The sequence below is a fragment of the Pinus tabuliformis genome, chromosome 1_2, assembly GCF_031772625.1.
Source record: "Pinus tabuliformis cultivar Carrire ecotype Pingquan chromosome 1_2, CPIR1, whole genome shotgun sequence".
NCBI classification, from domain to species: Eukaryota; Viridiplantae; Streptophyta; class Pinopsida; order Pinales; family Pinaceae; genus Pinus; species Pinus tabuliformis.
In genome coordinates this window covers 346,986,154-347,003,828 of record NC_142298.1, presented here as the reverse complement: position 1 = coordinate 347,003,828, position 17,675 = coordinate 346,986,154, and the positions used below count along the sequence as shown (strand labels likewise).

General features: G+C 38.3%; 1 protein-coding gene across 1 annotated transcript; it reads right to left on the bottom strand.

The window, feature by feature from the left end:
• Window positions 1-16,616: 16,616 nt before the first annotated feature.
• Window positions 16,617-17,408, bottom strand: LOC149205794 (uncharacterized). The gene has a single exon (XM_089397511.1). It carries the CDS (start codon window positions 17,406-17,408, stop codon window positions 16,617-16,619), a length of 792 nt encoding a protein of 263 aa, XP_089253637.1.
• Window positions 17,409-17,675: the final 267 nt, after the last annotated feature.

Below are 17,675 nucleotides of genomic sequence, written 5' to 3'. Positions count from 1 at the left end.
TTGACCAGGTTCATTAAGTCAAATTAGCCGTTACCTTATAGCTGTTGGAGTCTCTGCACACTCTATTTAATCGAGCTAAGCCTTTTTAGATCTTCAACTTGTCTTGACGATGAACCACACTGGTTGGTTCGAAACGCGTCGACAAAAGTCTGGTTATGTGATTTTGCCGAAGATTATCTTAACAATGTTATGGATCACAGAAGTCTAAATTCCTTAATCTTTTTAACTTATTTAATTTTTATGATTTTTTTAATCCTAACAATGTGAAATGTATCATAAAATAAATATTTTTATGTCAATAAGTATTTACTAATCATATAAATCATATGGCTATCTAATTATATAAAGCATTATATTTATGATCTTTATACTATAAAATATTATCATCTAGATTTTAATTTATTTTATTATTTATTAATTTTAATTTATTTAAAATTGTGTTAGATATATTTTTATGGAGTGGGATATCCCTGCGAAAGAATGGGTGATGGGACACCCATTCCGATCCCCTCCTCCGGCGCCGATGATCGCCATCTCCTATACCGGACGGTCCCACTATCGACCGCAGCCCTCACCTCCTCCTTCGTCACCCTCCACCTCGCCTCAAGCCCCACCTTCCACAGTCCTCCCCCTCCCCATTCTCCTCCTCAGCCACCCTCCTCCTCTGGCCACACCCTTCGGCGCCCTCACCTTCCCACACGCTCCCTGTCCCATCATCTCCTCCTCCCCTGCATTAACTGCATCATCCCCTTCAAAGGCTCTGTCGCGCCCAAAAGGTGAATACAAAATAGCACATTTCTTTCAGGGGATAAAAGCTCCGTCGCACCCAAAACAGAGTGCTTGACATTCAAAGTGCTGAAAATTCAAGTTTTTCTTCGTTCTGTTCTCCCATGCGATTGCGATAAGCTCCACGCAAATTTTGGAAGTCCCTGCCACCTGACGCATCTCAAATTCCGGAGGTATGTTGTATTGAAAGTAATTTCAACGCCCACTGTAATTATAAGTGCGGCGTATTTACAATAATTTCAATGACTACAGTAATTTCAAAGCCCACTGTAATTTCAACGGCCACTATATTTACATGAACCAAAGAAAGTAGAAACAGGGCTTTTTGGTAGCATTCCATTTGATTGTTTGATTGTGGCTTACTGGAGGCAAGATAACTGAATTTAGTGGCCTCATAGCCATATTTATCATGTTTCTTTCTCTTACGTAGGATCTTCCTCAAAGATTGGTTCTGGACAATTTGTTCCCGATTACAATGCTTAGGTTCTAAAGGTTTTGATGGTAGATTCTCTTTTGCTTGATGACACTCAACACAAATTTCTTCATCTTCGATTAACAAAACTGCAAACATGATTAAGACCATTATCAATAGGAAGCAGAAGGAGATGATGCTTTATTATTCTGCTGATCAAAATGGACATATTTTGAAAGAAATACTTCCTTATAAGTAGGACCAATGCGCCTGTATGCCTTCATGTCCTCATAGTATCCAACAAATATCAGCAGTTGACTCTTCTTTTCCATTGCTTTGAACTTTTCATTTGGAATGAAAACCTACGAAAGAGCATTGAATACTCTGAAAGAAGATAAATAAGGATTAACTTGGGTCCAAACTTCCACTAGAGTGATATGTTGGACTTCCCAGTGATGCATATGGTTCTAAATATAATTGGCACAATTAACTACTTCTACCGAGAAAAGGTGTGATGTTCTTGAATTGAATCGTGCAATTGGCCATCTCTTTCAGTGTCTAGTTCTTCCTTTTACAATTCCATTTTTTTTAGGGGTTCAAGGAATAAAATTTTGATGATGAATGCCTTGTTCCGTAACAAAATCTTTGAATCCTTAGTTGACATATTCCCCCTATTATCTATGTATAGTTTCTTTATGAATCAAGATGGATTCTTTCGATAAAATATTTGAAGGTATTAAATGTTGAAAAAACCTCACTCTTGTATATAATGAAGTAGACCTCAGAGAGTCATGAGTAATTATCAATAAATGCGAGTGCATACTTATCCTTTGAGAAACAACAAGCTGGAAATGACATCAAATCACTATGTACCAACTCAATAGATGATGTAGCAAGTAAAGGTTTCCATTCACGAAAGGGACATTGATGTTGTTTTCCAAAAGAATAACTTCGAAAAATTCCATTAGTAAAAGGAGCCTTTGGAAGACGAAGAATGATATTTTTGGTGCACAACTATAGTGAAATTTTGTAGTTTAACTGTTCAGATCTGTCATTCCAAAACCTACTTAAAGAATCAATGTGAGAAATGGAGGAAAGAGAGGTAGGATCAAAACTAGCAAACTTATAGAGTTTGGATTTTTTTATCAACCTTTCTAGTAGCAACAATAACTCCTAGATCATCTAGTTCACAAATGACTGCCACATTTGATTGTGTTACCATCACTTGAATGAGAGGTATACTGGATGGATAATAAATTGGAAAACATGTGAGGAACAAGTACATTATGAATACACCCATCAACTAATTACATGGTGGTGCTTGACCCAAAGATATCAAGCTCATTAGAGTCGCCAAGTACAATTTGTGTGATGTTTCTATGGGATGTTGAGGGAAGCAAGTCGTGACAAGGAGTCATATGATGGGATGCACCTAAAACAACTATCCAAATATCTATTAATCGATATAGAGTTTCAATTGATAAATCATTCCCTTTACTTATTGAATTGTTGTGTTGTTTCATGGCTTTAGTCAAGACTCCTAATTTTCCCAACACTTTCTTTCCACGTGCCTAGATTTTCCATAAAAAGTGCATGTCTCACATAACTTCATCTTATTCTTTCTTGTCTTGGAGGAAGACGCACCCACTATTCATTTTGCATTAACATGCAGGAACCCTCAAATTGCCTAGAAGCAGCATGCGGCCACTCACATTCTATCAAAAAGAAACTTGCAATCACCCTCAAAGTGCACTATATATATATAGATATAGATATAGATATATATAACATGAAATAAACAGGACCTGAGTGAGTGAGAGGACACTGGTACATCCTTGATTTTGATCCTAACCAACTTGAACTACTACTTATATAAATTGATGGTGGAAAAGAATTGGCTTGGCTTATCCTTGAAAGGACTAGGAGGAAGCTTTGATCAAGATTTCAATTCTGTTTTGATTTATATTTACTTATATGTCTTTTACTTTGGACTAAAATTGGTGAATTTATATACCTTTTTATAAATATGTTAGAAATAATAGATTGATGTGATTTGAATATAATTTTACAATTAAATTTTGCTAAAGAAAAGAGGTAGGGTATTTTTTATTTGAATGTGTGCATGTATTTAAAGAATATAGGTGCCAAAGATTCATCCAATTGTATCATCGCCAAAGAAAAGAATAAGAAGTCAATCATAGATATTTTATCTGTCTTCCTTATTATTTCGTCATTTGCATTAATTTAACCATAGAAACAAGATTGTGTTCTATCTCATTTTGTTAAGGAGCTAGAGCACTTGTTGAGAAAATTTAATGAATCAAACCATTTTGCCTGTAGAATCTGTTTGGTTTGTACAGGAAAGCATGCATAGTAATGTGTCTTGTTAATCCTTTAATGGCGTTTTGTTATAATTATGTAGTAGAATCTGTTGGATCTATAGGCTTTCCTGAGTGATTTTCTTATGTTATTACCCTAGCCTTAGTGCCACTTCTAACTGGCTAGTAACTTTATTGTATGTTTTTGTTTTCTGTATCCTCATTTATTAATGGCACTATAGCTTGTTTAATGTTAAAATTTAAATGCCTAGTTCTAATATCATTTTATTGTTATCTTATTTTCGAGCTATTGTAAGCATACAAATGGTGCAAAATTGGATCATGTGCATTGAGGTCTCCAATTATCCTAATTTGGGATGAGCGATCGTTCAATTTGTGCTTTACAATAATGCAACAATACAAGTGTTGCATAGAAAGAGAGAAGTGTGGGGAAGGACTACAAATAATGAGGCATACTATATTACCCTTATCGAAGGGCTAAAAGTGGAAAAAAATATTGGTGTCAATGATATCACCATACTCACGAATTCAAAGTTAATATGCAACCAAATGAATGACACATATCAGTTTTGAAGAAAAATTTGAAACCCATTTACAAGGAAGCCAAAGTCTAGAGTTATGAACTTCAACCTTCTAACATAGATTACCATGCAAATATACAAAGAATGTCCACTGATCTAGTGTGTGAAGCTATCAGTGATGACATAGGATCATGATATGCTACACCAGAAGTCATTGAGCAGTAGCAAGATACGTCCCCATTATGGGAATTGGTTTTGTTGTCATTCTTTTGGGGGTGCTCATGGCATGGTTCTTTCATTAAAGAAGAAACCATTGATGTACTATTTTCCCCTAACCTGGAAAGATTTGGTTCTCTTGTATGGGTGAAAAGTATATTGACAAATGTGATATATTCCATGTATATGGAGAAATGTAATATTTTCATTGTTTGTGAATAAATAATTGAATGTTGTTCAGGTTATAAGTATTTTCTTTTGTGTTATTTTATAATGTTAGTGATTAGAATTTTGTAATGCATTGAGGCAATTATGTCCATATTTAAAGTTTAAATTAGTCAAGGGGCCTAAAAATGTTAACAACATTAATGTAAAAATGTTCTATTTTTGTGAGTTAAAACACAACTCCCGGCAACCTCCATCGCCCTCTTTCATGTTTTTTATTGGAATTGGAAAATTACGCTTAAATTATAAGCAAGAAAACAATATTAAAAACATTAAATCCAATGACTTTCAAATCCATAAAATTGAACAAAATGTGGGGATTACGCTATACATTTAAACCTTCTATTTAAATTGTGCACAACTTTTGCATTCTGCAAACCATAATTTTATCTATCAAATACAAGTTTATACTCACCTTCAAGTTGACAATGCAAAATTTTATCCACAGAGTATAGGGGTAGTCTTACCTTTAAGTTTTCAATCTAGAAATTGTATCTATGAAGTACAGGTTGAGCCTCACAATCCAAATTTAGTCTCAATTTGCACATTTTAGGGTGTTCTGTTTCCTTGGCATTTGCAAATTGCAGGAAAGACGGTTTTAAATTCCTTTATCTCTTTTTTTAGTGTGTTTGTTTCAAAATTTGATTTATATATTTTTCTAGAAAACAATGAAACAGGTGAAATATAAGAAAGTCACCCTAAAAATATATAACTCATATTGTCTAAATCACAAACATTATTAATATGTCAATGTAAGTACTATTATGATGAATCTATCCAAATGCTATGTATTACTCAAAACATCCATATTAGTCTTTAGATATCTTCTTGCATATTTCAATGAATTACAAATTACAGTTCAAATTAACCAATAAAGATGTTACCTGGATGCCCATCTCATTACATGAGGAATATAATGGCTCATTATAACCGCTACAAAATTTCAACTTGACAATTGCATAACTACTTGGCCTAAATAGCATGGTCCCTCTTCAACCAAGGATTGGATTTTACATGTAAAAAAGACAAACAGTAACAAAACTAATACTTTTTAAAATCGAATCCTCATTAAACTTACTTTAATATGAAAAATTTGTATACAATGATAAACTCAAACACGAGAAATGTATTGCATGCAATTCCAAAAGTCAAATATGGTTGTCTAATAATCAGACAATCAAAAGCAAAAAACAAGTATTAAAATATGGAAGAATCACAACAATACCTTCTTTAAATCACCTATCAATGGTCAGCAACATACAACTACCTAAGCACTATTTGTTACAAGCATTACTTACCATCAATATGAATGCCAAAAAACTAACATGTAAAATATTCTAAAAAAAAGACAGGATATTGTAGGAAAAGTAGAGCAATGCAAAATAAAAATTGCACAATAAATAAAGAAAAAATTAACCACCATAGGAACTGATAGAGAGATAGCACACAATGCATAAAAGAAAAGGCACTCTTTCCTTAAATATCACTAGATGAATTGGTCCCTCCCTTAAATTTTATGGGAGAAGAAAATGTGCTTGTTTTCTCCTTTTCTCATATAAAATTAGTGTCAATTTTACAAAAAAACATGAATGGAATAATCTGAATGGGATGAACTTAATTCACTAACACTCCTTTTCACTGGATGCATAGTTTCCTATCTGCCATTCATATAGTGTAGTGTTTGAATTATGTCCAATGGATAGTGGTGAACCTCGTAATATCTCTCCACATGGATTGGGTTCAATAGTATCTTGGTTGTGATTCATAAATATATAAATTATTCTAATTTCATTATCTTCATTCAATTTTTATACCCAAAGGATTTCCATCCTTAGGATAAGGAGGAATAACAATTTTATGGTATTTTCATTTTAACTTAATCCTATCTCTCTTGAGTGACATAGTAGCCTTCATTTTTCATCCCCAAGGTCTACTGACCAATGCTAGATATGATGGAATTCCTTCGACTAAGTCCATGAATTCAAAATAAACTTCAATCATAATACCCAGTATGATAGTCTAAATATTACATAGGGCACCAATGGGTTTTAAAAACCTTTAATATCCAAGTTTTACATAATTCATTGTATGAATCACTTGTGATATTTTGAGCCTGATTCATGTTTCTCTCAAAAGGATGTTTAAATAAGAGCCAAAATTGACAAAAACCTACTTTATCATATATCCATTTACTTCCAACTTGACTCACAGATCATAGTCATCTGATATCTTGTTTTGTAATAATTTCCATATATTTTTTTATGTATTTTTCCTTATTAAATTTGTTTAAAATATTCATAAGTTCGAGAAATTTACCAATTGATTACTTATCCTTAAGAAGATGGAGGATTTCTTGCATAATATCTCCATAGTTTACATTACTGTCTTACTCTTGATGCCTAAGGGTAAAATTCGACTTTTATGGGTGAATGTTTGTAGCTGATTGTTTTCTAACTCTGGGCCAAGAATGGGAAGACCTTTGTAAAAGTAGTTATGTAACATATATTGTTTTGTTCCATATCAGGGATATTTCCTTCCTTTCCTTGGATGACTTCAATAAAGGTAATCAAGTGTAATACATATCAAGTCCTAACATGATGACTATTGTGAAAAAATCTTAACTATGTCCTCTCTTTTCTATTTCTTGAACGCATCCATTCCCTTATGAGTTAAATGGTTTTATCTTTACATTTCACATTTTGGAGTTCCATTTTAGCAACTTAGACATCCAAAATTATGACATCCATATTTCCATTTCCAGTAGCCTTTGCTTAAACAAAAGTACAAATTTTAAGGCCATTAGCACATCCCTTAACGGAATAGACCTCATATATATAATTATTGAGAGGTTGGATAGGAAAACACCCTCTCAGAGACCTGGACCCAAGAGGCATAAGGATGAGACCATATAAACATGATCCTATAGACCATTCTTGTACAGGAAATGGCTTGCACTTAGGCATGTTATCTTGAAATAACATGTAGTTAAGAAACATAGATACAATTTTCTACAGGGGTTGGTTGGAAGAAACAAGGTTTCTTGGAAAGAAAATATTGTGCATGAAACTGCTAATAAACACACATTGAATATCTTCAGAACCATGAAAACAAAATACCAAATACATCCAAGCATCTATTCAACAAAGTTTCAAGGGAAAAAGGGTGGGGGACGACTGAGGGGGTAATTATAAGGAACTCCATTAAATGCTATGACTTTTGTTACCATGCTTTAATGGTTTTGCGATGGTGAGGTGTTTTAATGGGAAAAGGTTGCTTCGAAAAAGCGTTGGGATATTATTTTCCAATACGTACAGGAGTGCTAGAAATTCATTTTCCAATGTCTACAAGAATGCTGCAAAATCATAAAACCAAGAAATTTTGTGCGAATTAAGTTATTAAGTATTGGAAAATGATTTTTCATGAAAGATTAAAGAGTGATAGGGTCATGTTTTATAAAATACACATTACAATATTTGAATTAAACATATTCTAATTTTTTTATGAGCATATAAAAGGTAGAAATTTTAAAAACAAGGGAAGCAACATCCCCACTCATGTCCATATTTTGAAAACGTAGCACCACACAATGATTTTTGTAACCTCTAGATGGAAAAACGCTTAGAGCATTTGAATATTATGAGAGTGAGATATCAAACATGAATTCTATTTAATTACAAGTATATTCAAATACTGAATATATGAACATATGAGTAGCAAAAAGGAGAAAAAACACGTAGAAGGAGCACATACAAAAATATATTGTTCTTGAAAATCATACAATACACACAAGGTTTTTCCGAGAGACTATGAACCCTTTGTCTTTTTTTTCATACATTATATATAAAAATGTACAAAACTTTAAGATTGATAATATATGGGAAAGAAACCATAACATATTATGACCTTTTTATGATACAATTTACTAAACAAATTCTATCCCTATTGACAAAATTATGTGTATTCCATGCCTATCTCTCAAACTGGGAATTGGAATACATGAATGTTTTTTTACAAGTTGTCTCCAAATCATTTGTTTGTATTTCCAAACCTTTCTCTTTGACATGTTGTTTGTCTGTTAGGAAAATGACCTGCACAACATAACCAACTCTTGAGACACGTCACAAGTTTGTAATATATGCATGTCAATATTATACTAGGAACAATGCTCCCAAGATGAGAATTTGGAATCACATGAAACATAAACCTATTGCAGGCTTGATATCTACAAAAGAGCTTCAATGAATGAAAAATGATAAACAAAATAAACATGTGACATCCATTTTGTTGTTTTGACTATAATTTTGGAAACCAACAATTATAACTTGTTGACACCCCTTGTGCTATACTCATACACCCCTTGTGCTTTACTTCATTAGGAGAGGGAGATAAATCTCCACCGTTGATTTCTAGTGAGATTAAGGGAAAATTAAGAGGGAAGATATAGAAACACACCTGAAAAATCACCAATTGGAGAGTTGTCAACCAACGAAGCATGCTCGAATGGAGGATGATCCATATGAGAACCCCTTGCATCTGTAAGATAAAAATGCAATTTTCATAAAAGCAAATAATGGCATGTAAAGTAATGCAGACACCATAATATTGACTACATGAATTAGGAATCCCATTCAATGCAACTTGAGTGATGTGATAACTAGATTGGTGGTGCATCCGCATATGTTCTTGAATTGCAGGCACACTTGTGGGCTGTCGCATCTTTGCAAACATTCATACACTACATTAACATCAATAAAATCTAGTACACACATTTAAGAGAAAATTAAGAGGGAATATATAGCAACAAACCTAGAAAATCACCAATTATATAGTTGTCAACCAATGAAGCATGCTCCAATGGAGGATGATCAATAGGAGCAGCTCCTGCATTTGTAAGATAACAATGAAATTTTCATCAAAGAAATAATGTCATGTAAAGTAATACAAACATCATAATTTTGACTAAATGAATTAGGAATCCCATCCAATGCACCTTGAATGATGTGATAACTAGATCGATGGTGCATTCATCTATGTGCTTTAAATGCAGGCACACTAGTGGGATGTCTCATCTCTGCAAACATTGAGACACTACATTAACAACACCAATAACATCAATTACACACATTTAAGATAAAATTAAGAGGGAAGATATACCAACAAACATGGCAAATCACCAATTGGACAATTGTCAACCAACGAAACATGCTCCAGTGGAGGATGATCCATAGGAGAAGATCTTGCATCTATAAGCTAACAATGCAATTTTCATCCAAGAAAATAATTGCATGTAAAGTAATACAAACATCATAATATTGACTACATAAATTAGGAATCCCATCTAATGCACCTTAAATGATGTGATAACTAGATCTATGTTGCATCCATTTATGTGTTTGAATTGAAGGCACACTAGTGGGACGTCGCACCAATGCAAACATTCAGACACTACATTAACAATTTCAATAATATCCAGTACACATATTTAAGAGAAAATTAAAAGGGAAGATATAGCAAAAAACCTGGAAAATTACCAATTGGACAGTTGTCAACCAACGAAGATTGCTTTAGTGGAGGATGATCCATAGGAGAAGCTCTTGAATATGTAAGATAACAATGCAATTTTCATCAAAGAAAATAATGGCATGTAAAGTAATACAAACATCATAATATTGGCTACATGAATTAGGAATCCCATCTAATGCACCTTGAATGATGTGATAACTAGATCAATGGTGCATTCATCTATGTGCTTGAATTGCAAGTGCACAGGAGGGATGTTGCACCTCTGCAAACATTCAAACACTACATTAAAAACATCAATAACATCTAGTACACACATTTAAGAGAAAATTAAGAGGGAATATATAGCAACAAACCTGGAAAATCACAAATTTGGTAGTTGTCAACCTACGGAGCATGCTCCAATGGAGGATGATCCATAGGAGAAAACACACTTGTGGGATGTTGCATAACTGCAAAAATTTACACACTACTTCATTGAGAAATGGTTATGTCTATATCAACTAATCTAAACATGTTGATCTCGTCACTTTATGGAACTTACCTGAGACAATAGAGGATGCATTGTTGGAACAAGGACAGCCTCACTTGTTGAGACGTTGAAACTGAAATGGTTCATAATTGGATGCAGGGACATTCAAATCAATTTCCAAACTACCACTTTGTTTGCCTTTTTTTCTTTTCTTTTTAGGGTTAAGGAAACTCTTCGTTCTCTTCAAATATGACTCATAAGCACCCAACCCAAGGGTGAAGTCATAGTCCATAATTTGAAGATCATTGGCAACATCCATCATGTTTTTAACCAAACCTATCAACTATTTTGTCTTACTCGAAGTAGCAGGAGGGTTATTCCTCAATAGGTCTATGTAGCCAAAAAACTCCTCTCTAGCCAACTAAAATTCTTCAACATTTGGACCTACATTGTTATCAACCATGATAGCTATGTCGACATCTGTATCGAGGTTTGGCTCCTGTATATATATCTGAGGAGGGTCATTGAATGTATTTGTTGTGGTATCATGATCAAATAAAGCATATGATTTCATTGAAGGGGAATACAACCAACCTACCTTTATGGCATGCTTGCAAATGTTGCCACGAATAGACCATCAGCAATCACAGGTGAAAAAAGTTCTGCGATGCCAAGTGATAAGATATCACATATCAGGTGTGCTTTGAATCCTCACCCAATAAGCATGAGATATGCTATCATGAGGGATGCAATCACTATCTGTAGTTCTTATAGCTTTTCCCATTGACGAGTCAAGTTGCTTATCTTTCTTGTGGTTGTTTAAATATCCTTCTTTTTTTCAAAATTTCCTTGAATTGGTAACACGGTTCAACATTTGTGAGGAGAGTACAAACTAGCTAATCCATCCTACAAGAACATTTCTTTCTATGATCAGATAGAAAGGTAGTCTTGAGATAACAATGTTATGATTCCACAACATTATTTTTCTCCTGATTTGCATGAGGAAAATCTCGACATATTTTTACCCACATCCCTAAACATAAAAAATTTATTAGTAAATATATATTATCTTTATGAAACAAAAAAAGTATAAGCACAAGAAAGAGTATGTGCACTTACTGAACTTGTCACTGACAACCCAATTCTTATGGAAATAGTCCAAAAACTTCACCTCAGTTGCAAATTTGGTGAAAAATCCATTTATTGCATTAGTGACTTCATCGTTCAAACAATTTTTCATGATATTGCCCAGTTATTGAACATATTTTTTCCTTTTCCTGGACTACTGGATAACTGATTAACATTTTTTTTTTTCTCAGCAATACTAACTAATTTATATTAATATGTACAGGTAAACTTTACATCCAAAAAGTCTATCTGCCCAGGGCCAACAGTGGCTCCATGGGTGACTCCATCCTTTTCAAACATTTGCCTCGCAGGGCGACATATCCAGGCTAGATCAGCTTTCAAAACTCCATGATGATTCAGAGATGCAACAAAATTGCCCACGCAGGGGCGAACCTTAAAAGACAAACTACCCAGAAAGACTTTAGACTCCAAGAGCATTACACAGAATAGACAAAAAACATGCATAATCTTCAGGCAGATACCAGCTATATAACGCCAGCCCAACAAGACTGTAGTGACCAATACCACTACCCAGAACAAGTAGGAACCAAACCAAAATGTGAGACAAGAACCGGAAATCCATCAAGGCCTCGTACCCGGTTTGCGCGAAGGAGTCCCAAGCGGAGGAGAACCACTGTGCACTAGTCCTCTGGTTCTTCTTCCGGAATGTTGCACCATCCTTGTCCCTCTGAGACTCCCTCCCACATCGCCATGGGGTTCTGTGAGGGGGCTGGCTTCTCATCTTCACACGCGCGGGAGGGGCCTGGCTGAGGCGCCCTTTCTGGGACGTTCTCTGAATTCGAAGGTTCCCCCATTGGGCGCTTCCCCTTGTTGATCTCGGAGCGAATCTCAGCAGGTGCCTGTGGCGGTTCGTCCTCATTCTCCTCAGGAATTTTGGTGAAGAGCACTGAAATATGTGCATTGATTCCTGCATTGTCCCTGGAGCTACCCAATGTGAAAATAACTGAACCAAACGCTGGGAGCATGGGTGCTCCCTCATTAGAGCCACCAGCTTCCATAAACTGACTAGAAGGAATTGGGGTGGCTCCTGCCCTCCTGTAACAGTAGCAGCAGCAGCAGTGATGGTGGGCATCCGCTGCAGGGGGACGAGAGGATTCCCTACGCCCCGAACCTCTTCTGCAGGGCATTCGCTCTCGCAGCCGCGCCATGGGATCCTCAAATTCCTCTCTCTGTTCCAAAGCAAAGGTGGGCGAGCTGTTGTTGCGCTCCCTCCCTGGAGCTTGCCGACCCCCAATTGAATCGAACCTGAGCTCAATTGGGCCAAGACCAAAACCAAAAAAAACATGCAAGGTGCAGACCTCGTCCGAGCTCTTATCCACCAAGTCACAGCACCTACACTCTGCGTTCTGAGATTCTTCCTCGACATACTGAACTTCGCTCCCCAACATTCCCACATACTTAACCTCACTGTCATTCCCTCGTAACTTGCCCGCATTGAATGCGCTCGACTGTATTACCATCGCCATCAGCTTCCCCATTAAGGCGTCCCTTATGCCTCCCCCGTCTTGCAGTCTCGGCGGCGAGGGGCATTGAAGGCGCCAGCTCTTCACGTGGCAGCCCGTGCTGGGCATGTGGCTTGCCATCAGCCTTTTTAATGACACCCGCATCCGGGACTACTGCCTCTTCTTGGATTAGGCTTAGACATTCCTGGAGCTGTTGTCTGTTAGGAATGATGTCTGTGCCTCCAAATTGAAGGGGGGGATCAGTCTCAGCTCCAATGTTGGCTAGGAGGTCCGCGATTTTGTTGCCTTCCCTTTTTGTGTGCGCGAAGGAGATGGCTCTAAAATTGCTGAGCTTTTGTGCTATGTCACTTAACCTTGCTTCTAGCCTCCAACTGGGAGCTACTTTCCTTGCCTGTGATCCATTCTGAATGCGAATGGCCATGTTGATGAGAATCTGGGAGTCACCCTCTACGATCAAGGGTTGAAGGTTGAGATCCCAAGCTTGCAAAAGGCCCTGCCACAGCCCTTCCAACTCTGCTGAGTTGTTGGTGTCCCAACCTATGTTCCCAAAGTAAATCCGGATGGGTGTGCCTTCATAGTCCCGCAGAATGCCTCCATAACCTGCAACTCCTGGATTGCCCTTGGACGCCCCATCGAAATTCAGCTTGTATGAGTCTTTGGGAGGGGCTTTCCAGTGGCAGGTGTTCTGGCAATTATTATTGGCCATACTGGTGTTGAGCGATTCTTGAGATAACTGCAACTGCCAATTAGTTAGAATGTTATGCTCATTATCAGTGGAGGGGAGATCTTCCTTGGTCCATACCTGAAGCGCCATTGTCTCTTGAATGTTACTATGAATCTTGCTCCAGATTTCCTCTAAAGGAGATCGCTGGTTTTTGAAAATGCGCTGATTTCGTTCCTTCCAGATATTCCAGAGGACGATCCCTGGAATGATACTCCATAAATGATTGAGGATCTTGCTTTTGTAGGGATGCTTTGGCCACTGTCTTAAGGTGTTGATGATATCGTCTTCCCCTCTACTTCTTTTTTGGCATCTGAAACTGACCTTGTCCCAAAGCTGATTGGCCAGCGGACAGGTATCCAGAAGGTGATGCAGAGTTTCTTCATTTTGAGAGCAATTAAGACAGATCGAGGGACCATGAAAGTTCCGTTTTCTTAGCTTATCCCAAGTGAGGATTTTTTTATGACCGACCAACCAGAGAAATAGGAAATTTTTGGCCAGTGTCCTAGCTCCCATATTTTGCTCCAAACCGGGTCTGGAGGAGAAGGGAAATTGCATGCTAACTTGTAAGCTTCAGAAGTGGTGTAGGATCCCTTGGGTAGGTATCCCCATCTGAGAATGTCCTCACCGTTGTCCTGCCTAATACTTCTTTTCCTTAGCTCAATCCCTAGCTCTTCTTCCTTCCTAGCATCCGTGCTGTTGAGGATTTGGTTGCTCTGTTTCCATATCCTGAAGCCATACTCCGTCTCCTGCTTCCAAAATTGGTGCACTTTTTCCTGCTGCAAGTCCTGCCTCTCTGGAATTAAGGAAGGGTGGAGGATATTTTTGAGTTTGGGCATTTGATTCCAAGCGTCCATCCAAAATCTTGCAGTGCATCCATTCCTTATTTCCCAGAAGCTATGCTTCTGAATTAGCTGATAGTGTTGCTTGGCTGCGTTCCAAATTGTGGAACCTTTTTCAGTAGGAATGAGTCTGACTAGTTCTTCTTGAGGCCGATTTCCCGCATACTTGGCTGTCCAGATTTTCCCCCATGGCTTATCCTGGTTGGTGATCCATTGCCACCAGATCTTGGCATTCATGATGGAGTTGCTATGTTCGGGGTCCCTTAGCCCAATGCTGCCCTTGTCTTTAGGCATGCATACATTGGTCCATTTCACCAGGGCCCATTTGCGATTGGTGGCAGAGCTGCTCCATAGGAAATTGCGCTGCAGGTTTCTTATACTCTTTAAGACCCACTTTGGCGCCGCTAGAATAGAAAATAGGTACAAAGGCATTGCCTGCAAAACCGATTTGATGAGGACGATTCGACTAGCTAAGTTAAGAGATCTGTAGGTCCATAGATTGAGACGATTTTCAAGTTTCTCAAGAAGGGTCCACCACGCCGGTTGCTTAATGCCAGAGGCTGTGAGGGGAGTGCCCAGATATTTGGAAGGGAGGGAAGCCACGGGGAAGCCCAGAATGCGAGAGACAGCGGACTTAACTGAGGGCGGAGTATGGAAAAAGAAAATCTGAGATTTGGAACAATTGATGTGCATACCTGAGGCTTCTGAGAAGACCTGGAGGAGGGATTTCAGACAGCGGGCTTCTTGGGCTGAAGGATAACCAAAAAGCATGGTATCATCTACGAACTGCTGGTGGGAGGTGGCAGGGGAGTTGTGAACGGAGATGCCTTTAATCTGATGAGAAAAGAGGGCTTGCTTGATGAGCCTCCCCAACCCTTCAGCCATAAGAACGAAGAGAAAGGGGGAGAGGGGGTCCCCTTGCCGGATGCCTCTGGAGGGATTGAAGGGACGGGAAGGAATACCATTGACAAGAATAGAGAAATGAGTGGAAGTAATCAGGCTCATGATCCAACGGATCCAAGTAGAGCAGAAGCCAAAAGCTGTTAGCATATGATGAATATAATTCCAGCTTAGTTTGTCAAATGCCTTGGAAAGGTCTAATTTGAGAAGCATACCTGCCTGCTTTGAGTGCTTGAGAGAGTGAATAATTTTGTGAGAGAGAAGGATGCCATCCATTATATGTCGCCCTTCCACGTACCCTGACTGTTCTGGAGATATAAGCCCAGGCATGAGAGGTTTGAGATGATTAGCTATGACTTTTGATATAACTTTATAGATGACATTGCATAAACCAATGGGCCTGAATTTGTCAGGGGTGATGGCGTCCTCCTCTTTGGGGATGAGAGTAATAAAGGTGGCGTTTAGAGAGGGAAGAAGCCAGCGCATAGCCCTGGACTCTTCAACAATCTGCCAAACTTCCTCCTTTAGCATATCCCAGAAAGAGTGAAAGAAAGTGGTGGTAAAGCCATCTGGCCCCGGAGCTTTGCCTTCTTTTAGTTGCTTCATTGCTTCATCCACCTCCTGAAGTTGAATTGGGCGCATTAAGACTTCGTTTTGTTCCTCCGTTATGATTTTTGGAATGTTGCTGGTAATTTTGCGGATGGCCTGTCGTCTATCTTCTCCTTGCTCTTGATGAATCTGTTGAAAATGACTGAGGAGTTCCTCTTCAATTTCCTCATGAGTCTCCATCTTCGCCCCTGTTTGAGTCTGGATGAAGGGAATATTGTTGTGCATTCTTCGCTGAACTGTTGTTTTGTGGAAGAATTTTGTATTGCGCTCCCCCTCCTTCAGCCATCTGATCCTAGACTTTTGCCTCCAATAGATTTCCTCCTGCTTCCTCCTATTCTGCAACTGACTGTGGATGAGGCGCTCCTGCTTCAGGGTGGCTTCCGTGTGCCCCTCCGAGATGATCTTTTGGTGAAGGATCTCCAGGTCCTGAGTTAGCTTTTGCTACTCCTTGAAGATATTTCCAAATGTTTCCCTGTTCCATCTTTTCAGGTGACTTTTGAGAAATTTTAGCTTTTGCTGGAATTGATACATTTTTGCTCCTTCTGGGGGAATGAATGAGGTCCAGACAGTCTTTACAAACTCCTTGAACGTGGGATGCGTGAGCCAAAATCCTTCAAATCTGAAGGGTCTTTTGGTTAAGTTGCCTGGTCTTTGCCATTGTAGAGCTATTGGCCAATGATCCGAGCCTGTGTGGGCAAGGATAACTGCTGAGATATCTCCTCCTAAGTGGATTGCGTTGTCAGAGATGAGGAAGCGATCCAACTTGGAGGCGATTTGGTGTTTGCCAGCTCTACGATTGCTCCATGTAAAGGTGCCGTTACAGTACGGCATGTCTATAAGAGAAGTTGCTTGGATGAAGTCCTTGAAGCGGCTGACTTCAGGCTCCAATCTACTTCTTCCTCCTAGCTTCTCTTCAGTCTTGGTTATCATATTGAAATCCCCCGCAACGATCCATAGAGGGTACCTTCTGCTGTTGCTGAGAGCTTCAATCGTGTCAAGAAGCGCTACCTTACTTCCAGTGTCTTGTGGGAAATAAACATTCGACAGGTTGCCATAAATATTGGTACCCAAGATGTGAAAGGTCGCCTGTATAAGGTGGTGCGCTGCATGAAAATCTGAAAGGGATACCGCTTGGGTATTCCATGCGATTGCCAACCCTCCTGAGGCTCCTGAAGCGTCTACTGCAACCGATCTACAACCTGGCCAGGCTTTCGAGAGGATGCTGCCTAGCATAGTACTATTACATTTAGTTTCTTGGAGAAAGCACATTTGCGGCTTTTCCTTTTTTATCATGTTTTTTAACATTCTGAGTTTTCCGGGGCTGTTTAGCCCTCTTATATTCCAAGATACCAACTTCATGATTAACCGTTGACAGAGGGCTTGTAGTACTTTGTCAACTTGGCGTATCTGCCTGAATCTACCAGGATTTTCCCGATCTCTATCGTTCTTTGCAGATCTGTCTTTCTTCCTCTTTTTTTTGTGTCTTTTGGACGCAGACTT